The sequence below is a fragment of the Oncorhynchus keta genome, chromosome 21 (assembly GCF_023373465.1).
Source record: "Oncorhynchus keta strain PuntledgeMale-10-30-2019 chromosome 21, Oket_V2, whole genome shotgun sequence".
In the NCBI taxonomy this organism is placed as follows: Eukaryota; Metazoa; Chordata; class Actinopteri; order Salmoniformes; family Salmonidae; genus Oncorhynchus; species Oncorhynchus keta.
This window is the reverse complement of record NC_068441.1, coordinates 27,886,285-27,895,183: the sequence shown is the minus strand read 5'-3', so window position 1 is coordinate 27,895,183 and position 8,899 is coordinate 27,886,285. Positions and strand designations below refer to the sequence as shown.

Below are 8,899 nucleotides of genomic sequence, written 5' to 3'. Positions count from 1 at the left end.
ACACTGATTCTAGTGGATTTAACAAGTGACAACAATAAGGGATCATAACTTTCGCCTGGAATCACCTGGTCAGTCTATGTCATGGAAATAGAGGCTATTCCTAATATTTTGTACACTCAGTATATGTAGGCCTATATCTAACTATTATTTCATTCTGTATGTATGAGACTTTTGAAGTAGACCATATTGGGCCACATGAAAATATGGAAAATGCAAAACGTTGGAGTGTTGGACAGTGTTATACACTTAGACCTCAAAGTTCCAATCTGGTTTTAACAAAATACATGTTACACTATTCAATTGCTTGAGGACGTCAAATTGCTGCACTCCAGATGTCAATTTGTGGTTGCTTTTCCATTTCAAATCGCCTACAGCAAATGAATTATAATAGTATGATCATGTATATAAAGCGTATCCAATACAGACTAACTGTTTAGCTTATTTTGGGTTCACAAATACCTAAAATTAAACAGATATTAAACAATAGCAAACAAAACATGGACATTTGTTTTTCAAAAATCTAACACATTCATAACAGGTTGAAAAAAACAACATTAGCCTATTATAGCGGCAGTTTTCAAGAGGTCAATGGTACGTTCTCTAAACATCCCCCTTCAAACCCCATCCCCCATTCCCCCCGACACTCTTTCGTTTGCAACCCTCATTGGCTGGCTCACCAGTTGGTACCCGCATTTTCGAGAGCAAAGCCAGTCTCGGATTCAACTTTATTGCGTAGGGTTAAAGGTGATGGCCTTGACTTCACGAAAGTTCAAAGACAATATCTCTTTCTTTCTCGCAATACATCAAAATACACCTAAACGTTCAAAGTCCTCCATATTTGTAAATTGTTGCGCATCGGTCTGAATTACATTAGATATAGCCTATGCGTAAATGCGTCGGCAGCCACAGAGTAAAAAACATGTCACCGCCGCAGGACATCAGTGGTGAGGTAAAGGCCAAATGGTCGATAAACTTGATTTTTTTTCTCTCCAGAAACGGATATCCAAGTTGTCGTCGTTTTGTTGTCCCAAGCGCAAATGGATAAAGATATAGGCCTAGTGGATGACCTGAAGATAGTGCGCTCGGGATGTTATCTAAATCAGACATGTTTCAAATAGGATGTTTATATGCTTTTACGTAAACGGCCACCTATAGCCTACTCGACCTCTCTATTTACGATGGAAGGAATCTCTCCACTGGGCAGACGGTGTAATTAAGAGAAAAGTAGCTATTTAGTGCCCCTGTCTTTATGACAGTGTCTAGACCAGGCCAGCTCATTGACACATTCACTCAACAACATCACAAACACGCGCACACATGCACGCACACGCAACTGTGTTTTACTTTACATATAGCCTATAGGTCATACATGGACGAAAACAAATTCAACATTATAGCACCTCTAATTATTTGCAGAGTTTTCCGTGAAAATAAGAGAAGTGGGCAATTAAGACAACTGCAGCACCCTCATGTTCATGACAAATAGTTTAACTATGTTACAAGCACTCCCAATATTTTAATCTGACATTTTACCTAGTTTTAGCCTATTGATTTGTGTGTAGACAAGTATTTTTGATTTGTATCAATTAGCCTACCTAGTTGAGTTCTGAGAAAGAGTCTATACTTATTTTCCATGAATCTTAACATGAAATCTCAACGACTTGTCAGGGACATGTATAGGGTTTCACAGCGTTTTATTTGTATACTGTGCTATTAAGGGCCTACTTAAGAAGTCAAGTAGAACGTAACTTGCAATGATGTTCTACAAGCATTGAGGCCTAGCCCAACTGATTCTGCAAAAGGGGCGGCAAAAGGAGTGGTTAGAGCGTTGGACTAGTAACCGGAAGGTTGCGAGTTCAAACCCCCGAGCTGACAAGGTACAAATCTTTCGTTCTGCCCCTGAACAGGCAGTTAACCCACTGTTCCCAGGCCGTCATTGAAAATAAGAATATGTTCTTAACTGACTTGCCTGGTTAAATAAAGGTTAAAAAAAAGACAAAGTATAATATTCCGTTCTTGGTAGTTGTTCGTTGAAATACAGACCTAGACCCAATAACAAATAATAATATACAACTCTCAAAGAATGGCTTGTTGTAAGAATCACTATTCGTTTATTTTTATGTTACATTCTTTCTCTTGATGCATATAGGCTTATGCAACGTCATATCTTTAATACTGCGTAACATGTATTCAACACAAAGCTCGCTATAGTCAAAGAGCTTGTAGCCCTAGAGCTAAGTTATTTTCAGAATTCTTGAAAATATAATAATTAGGTTCAGTGATAACATTTTATAAACAAATGAAAGGAGATTAATTTGGGACCGATGATTCGTGTCGAAGTTCTTGGTTGCTGCAAAAATGCGTATATATCTGCATATCTATGAAGAAGAGTCTGTGCGGCTGTCCTCAAGTCGGTTCAGTTAGTAGCAAAATCATTTTCACAAAGAAAGGATAATGATGTAATACAGAGATACAGAGAGAAATGTCACTGGAAAGACAGAATTTCACAAGTGAATCGAAATAGGATATAATCAAACAAAAATAATTACTGATGTTGTACTTGCCATTACAATGTTTCAAATGTTTGGCCGAATGTGACAAACGGTAAATATAAATCTTTCATTGGAAAACAATGGAATAGTTTACCTTCATTGCTCTGCTATTGTCAGAGATACATTTCTCTAATGTCTTGTTTTATGCTGGTTCATGTTATTGGTTCAACAAAACAAGGAAACGTAAAACATATTGATAGCTTATTTTCTTTCTAGTCCCAGCGTTTCCATTAATGACCTAACACTTGTTTTTGGCCAGTCGAGTCCGGCCTTGTCCTCCGAAGGCAATTCAGTTTTAGAGATGATAATATTGATGATTATTTCTCACCAAAGCTACCAGTTTAGAGTTTAGTTCACAATAAGGGATTTCCAGAAAAATACTGCAGCCGATCTCGGCTTAATTTCTTTTCTTTCATTCGGCGGTTCTGGAACCAGATTTTGACCTGACGGTCAGTGAGGTTTAGCATTCTGGAGAGCTGCAACCGTTTCTCCTTGTTGATATAAACATTAAAGAAGAACTCTCTTTCCAGTTCCCGAATCTGGAACTTCGTGTAAGGACACCTCTTCTTCCTGGTGCGTGGTGTACCTTAGAGCAATATAAAACAAATCATCAGGAGAATGTAAGGTCGAGTGTTTTTTCAGATAAAACAAGCATTACGATACACGCTGAAACGTATGTTACGTTTGATAAAATGCAAGAGTCCTAAACACGTAGCCTACCCTCAAGCCTGCACATTCATTTTCTTTCTCTGTATCCTTAAATCCATGGCCCCAAGTGCCATCCTCTTGTAACATACAACTATAATCAACCATCTCTATAAAATCTCTTGACGAGTTTTGTAACGCTATTCACGAAACGACAAAGACATTGCACTTCATCACCTCACTACCTGCATTACATTCCCCACTCAACACTGCCATAATAAATGGGAATATATGGCTGAATGGAAAAATGAACCTTCCTTTCATATCCTCATTCGATCATCTATAGCGAATTAACACTAGATACCTAGATAGCATTACTGCCAATCAAATAGGTGGGATATAATTATAGGCTAGAGACAAATTATTCCATGCCACTATGGGGGCGCTTGGGCCTACGGACTGGGAGCCACTGTTTATTAGTCTCAAATTAATATGAGTGAATTATATCTAGGCTATTTGCTTATTGGTTTATCATATTCTACATGGACTATAACAAAACCGAACGAGTTTGTTGGTGATTTACAGAATAGCCTAGAGTAAGATCTCAACGCTTGGGAGTTTTAAATAATTGATTACCCTACAAACTAAAATACTGGGCTAGCCTGCTTGCACGGTTACCAATACATATGCACGTTTTGAGAAGAGCATAGGTCCCAAAGAAACAAAACAATATGATTATCACAACTATTATTAGGCTATTATTTTGTACATGCAATCTCGATCGAACAAATATGCTAGCTGCTGTTAATGCGTAAAGCAACCTGTCCAGAGTAGCAACACAGTAGCATTTCTGCATTTTACAGGAGGCTGCTGAGAAGGGGGGATCAAAGGACACCCAAAAGCAGTGTTCTGCTCAATTGCTTTTTACCCTCGACAACTTGGTGAAACATCGCCCAGCGCAAGTTCATGACCAAAGTTAGCGTTTGTCACAATAGCGGGCTATTAAAATTTCACAGACTGGGAGAGCTGCTGCCTGCTGCCTGTGTGTAACGTATCGTTTTTTTCAAAGCGCTTTCCCATCGTAAAATGTTTTCTTGTTGGAAGAAAGAGCTTTGTAGGTTATAATAAAATCCGTTGAATGCTTATAAAACTCCACATAAAATCTGACCGACAAAAATACCGGGCTAGTCCTTTAACCTTTTTTACAGCTTCGGTACCTACTCGAGTGGCTTGTTTTGTTGGCGCTGTCGTCTTTCTTGCCCGATGAAGAAGCACAAGAACCAGAATTAACGTTTTCCTCTTCATTCTCTGGGTCTTTCTCAGGGCCTGTGGCGCTATGAAGGAGGGCGGCAGGCGGCTGAGACGCCGAATCCAGCTTACTGGATTCGCCGTTCTGAGCACAGTTCTCTGTCGAGCTGTTTTCGGTCCCATTGTGTGTGCTTTCGAAAAAGCGATCAAAGCCCTGCGGTAGAACGTGGTTTTTCCCCACACCCGAATAAAAGCCCGTGGATAGGTGGTTGGAGCTTGGGTGGTTGTGGTGATGATTGTATACACTTTCGTTTTTCATCAGCATTTCTGTCATGGTGGACGATGGCGGAAGGCAGTCTCTATGTACCAGTTCCTCCCCAGAGTAGCAGGACGCATAGTTCCCTCTATGGTGCCACTTAGTTGTGGGGTCCAAACCGTAAGAAACGTCCCGAACCGGTTGCACTTGGGAGAGGTTCGTGGAGTACGGGTAGGTGATTTGCCGAGATGGGGCCTGTGGCAGGAACGAAGAGACAGCAGAAAATTCGGGGACGTAATATGTGCAGCTGGGGAGGTAAAGGTTGGACGCACAGCTCGCTCTGTCTCCGAACTCGGAAGTCCTGTCTTTTCGCGTCTGTGAGCAGAAGCTTCCCAGACTAACCGAGTTAAACATCTTTCTCCCCGTTCTCTTGCACTATAGATAGATGTTTTGGATTCGAACTGCAGAAGGAGAACATTTGGGAAGGCGAGATGACGTGCTATCCGTCTAAGTCGCCCCAAGACACGTGATTGAAAGTAGATATTGTCATATATCAATTTGGAACACTTACATGTGTAGGAGTGGTTCACTTAGGTAAAATATAGAAGGTTCAAACGATTGGTTTTCCAACACCGCATGAGTATTATAAAAATCAATATCAGGTATCTTACCATTTTTTGCTTTAGTCTCTGAACGATAATCATAATACAAACTCTTGTACCGTATAGTACACGCGCAATGCAATGCATAGTAAATAACTAACAGGTACGGGTTTTTGATTATAATAATAATGATTATTAATGTTATTATTATTACTATTATTATGGTTATTATTATTATGAGGCCATGCAAATGTCAGCTATAATGGTTATTTTGCAGCCCTTAGTGAATTTCGACCACGTGAGCGTGCAGTGTTTGAGATTACCCCTTTCCACAATTTATTTTCCTACCAATGAAAGACCTCTATTAATCCTCTATCCTATCAAAAAAACCTTGAAGTGAATATTGAACATATTCTACAAACTCTTGAATTATTACAAATAAATGATGATATCACTTAGAATTTCTTACAGTCGTCTTTTGTGAATGAATTTGCAATGAAGGCCCAATTTCCATATAGCCTGATATTTCAGAAAATAAAATGTAGATCAAATGTTTATTATCATCTAATCGGATGGTTTAGTTTATATGTTATGAATTCCAAGTAAACCTGTTGTAATAACTGGTTTATTAAAGATCTCGTTAAGAACCCAATTTTAACGCGGGTCATTGCTCTACCCCCATAACCAAGATCACGGTAAGAAAGAAACATGAATGTACATTTGCATCGAAATTCTGAATATATTATTTTGTTAGGCCAGTGTTTGGCGACGTGATGGAAACAAGGAAGTCAGAGAGCAAAAACATAGTTATTGAGTTTATAACCTGTGTTTTTGTGTGTGCGTGTGTGTGTGTGTGCGCGCACGCACCCATGCTTTTCTCTGTATGAATATGTTTAGACATTAACCCGGCTTTACATATGTAGATTTTAGCTTATATGCCTACTCTTCGAGATTTATATACGTTCGACAAATTATACAAACCACTTAATATCATTGTATTTGTATATTGGCCATCTATTTATGGGATCGGTCTGTGACATTTCACTCATTTTAATGTATTATTTAATTTATATTCCAGATAAATCCAAATATAAATATGGCTTTACCATAACATTTCCCTACACGTGTTCGGATGTCTCTACGTTTGCACTTTGCACGTTGGGAATAGGCTACAAAGGGAGAAGGCATAAAAGGAATGCAAGCTCTCTGTAGCACATTAGATTTCTTCCATGCATTTTGGCATCAACTAGAACCCGGGATGACAAGCCATTATGCATATTCGAAAACATACTTTTTCCATCACTAACAAAAGACCAAATAGTTTCATTGAACTAGAAGTTAGGAAAAGCGCTCAATAAATAATGTTAATATATAATAGTGTTCATTTCGGCTACTATTTATGTAAGATAGTTCAGCGTTATGCTGTGCACACAAATAAATACCGCATCGTTTGAGTTTCATGCGGCAGGCAGCCTAGTGGTTAGAGCTTTAAACTAGTAAACGAAATTTTTCAAGATCGAATCCCCGAGTTGACAAGGTAAAAACCTGTCATTCTACCCCTGAACAAGGCAGATAACCCACAGTTCCTAGGCCCTCATTGAAGATAAGAATTCGTTCTTAACTGACTTGCCTAGTTAAATAAAAGTTTGAAGATAAGAATTAGTTCTTAAATGACTTTCCTAGTTAAATAAAATAAAAAAATGTAAAAGCAGGAACATGTTCAGGACCTGGGCGCAAGAAGCCTGCAATCAAGTACAAAGAAATCCGACAGCTGTCCAGACACAGCACTTGAATTTGACCACCAAAATCCTGCAAGCAACCACCATAAAAGGCGGAAGAGCTGCAGTAAATGGACTTTTCTTCACCTATTTGGCTAGTAGGCTTTTGTTGAAAGGAGCGAAGTTTACAAAGATTTGTGCCATTTTAATTCCTTACATCTCGACCACAATCACAAAATGTAGCATACCCGAAACAGACACTTACAAGACTATACATCATTGTGTTTACTTACTGTGTTAAATATGTCATAGGCTACATGCATGCATTCTAAAGCTGTTGAAATTCAAGAAAAGAGAGGTGCGATGTGTGCACAATATAATGTTAGCAATAGCGTTTGCTTTGAAATATATCTGTATATCTCTTGTCACATTCAGCAAAAGATAAGATTGAATCTCGGTACGCATAAACTGCACCCGGAGAGCAGTAGAACTAATAAACAAATAGCCTGCCATAAAAATGGTATTCTCTTCCTGGGACCGTCGGCCGTGTATGGCCATTAAGTGCTCTTTTCCAAACTGCAGGGATGCCAAGTGCACTATACAGTGTTCATTTGAACATACTGTCTATACTGTTTCTTTTAGGCACAATACAAATTCTTTCTACAGATTATTTCTCAATACAGATTAGCATGTAGCCTATAGCATCTGAATGTGAGTGGCTGCATTGCTTTCATGAAGGCCTGCGTGCACGTGGAAAGCTAGGTTAGCTCAAGCCTGCTCGCAATAGGACACTGATATAAAACAAATCGAGATATTCCTTCGACTTGAATTAAGATATGTCTCCTAAAACTGTCGGTTTCTCTTCAACCGTTTAATATTGTGTGTAGCAAATATAATTTCGATGAGGGTATCCTAATATCCCTAAAAGCGTCAATTGTCTCTAGCGTCATGAGACTTGAACTCGATATTTTTTGTCAATATTTGCCATTGGGCTGCTTGAAAATAACACTGTTGTGTCTGTCCGCGAAATCCACGTCAGGCAACACCACCCATTATAGTAAACCAACAACTATAGACCTTGAGTATTTTTAATCCAAAGAGAAATCATGAAAATAGAGACAAAAAGGGAGAAGAGGATAGGTTATATTTTCTCTCAAGACAGTGGTCAAGTTAGCTTCATCAAATGTATATACCTACATAAATTCGAGCTGAAACAAGCGCTCAATGTGGCAAGCGTATGAAATAACATTATTGTCCCCTCATGGGCCAGATAATTTTAATTGGATGTAAGCCAACCTATTAAATTCGGTTGTATGAGCTGTGAAGAGATTCAAGCATCAACAAAAAAGGCCATGGTTACACTGAGGTCCTGGCAAAAGCAACGAGCCACAGCGACTGAAAATGGGAAACAGGTTTTTAACACTTGGCCCTTACGTGAAGATACCATAAGTTAACTGTGCAGTAGGCCGAAGCACACAGCAGTAGGCCTTGGTTGTGCAAGTTGTTTGGCGAACCATCATTGAAGAAGAGAGGATTTATCATGTGATAGTCTATTGATTATGGAAATTAGCCATATAGATGATAGGCTATAAACACAGGCTACAATATATAGCCTAAAACAATGATAAACAATGAATAAAATACTTTACGATAAAGTATCCAACGTTAAATGTGTGGATTTTTCTGTCTCGTTATTGGTAGGATAATTTATGTAGAGGGTAGGTAGCCCACTCATGGATATAACAAACTGTTGCATAGAATAAATATAGAATAAATATATTTCGTTCGAGGAGCGATATTCTTTCAACGCTGACTCTCCCTGGGTTAGACCATACTTCAGCTAACCCTCCAAAATATTTTTTCATAGCACAAAATGTT

At 38.8% G+C, this 8,899-nt stretch overlaps 1 protein-coding gene across 1 annotated transcript; it reads right to left on the bottom strand.

The window, feature by feature from the left end:
• Positions 1 to 2,207: 2,207 nt before the first annotated feature.
• Positions 2,208 to 5,159, bottom strand: LOC118399784 (homeobox protein Hox-C11a-like). The gene is made up of 3 exons (XM_035796027.2): positions 4,419 to 5,159; positions 3,658 to 3,666; positions 2,208 to 3,138 (listed from the first exon to the last, which is right to left on the bottom strand). Exons 1-3 carry the CDS (start codon positions 5,113 to 5,115, stop codon positions 2,906 to 2,908), a joined length of 939 nt encoding a protein of 312 aa, XP_035651920.1. The 5' UTR covers positions 5,116 to 5,159; the 3' UTR covers positions 2,208 to 2,905.
• Between the last annotated feature and the right edge of the window lie 3,740 nt (positions 5,160 to 8,899).

Bases quoted from the DNA above. Each gene is read 5' to 3' on its own strand.
- LOC118399784 (XM_035796027.2), bottom strand. From the start codon at position 5,115: ATGTTTAACTCGGTTAGTCTGGGAAGCTTCTGCTCACAGACGCGAAAA.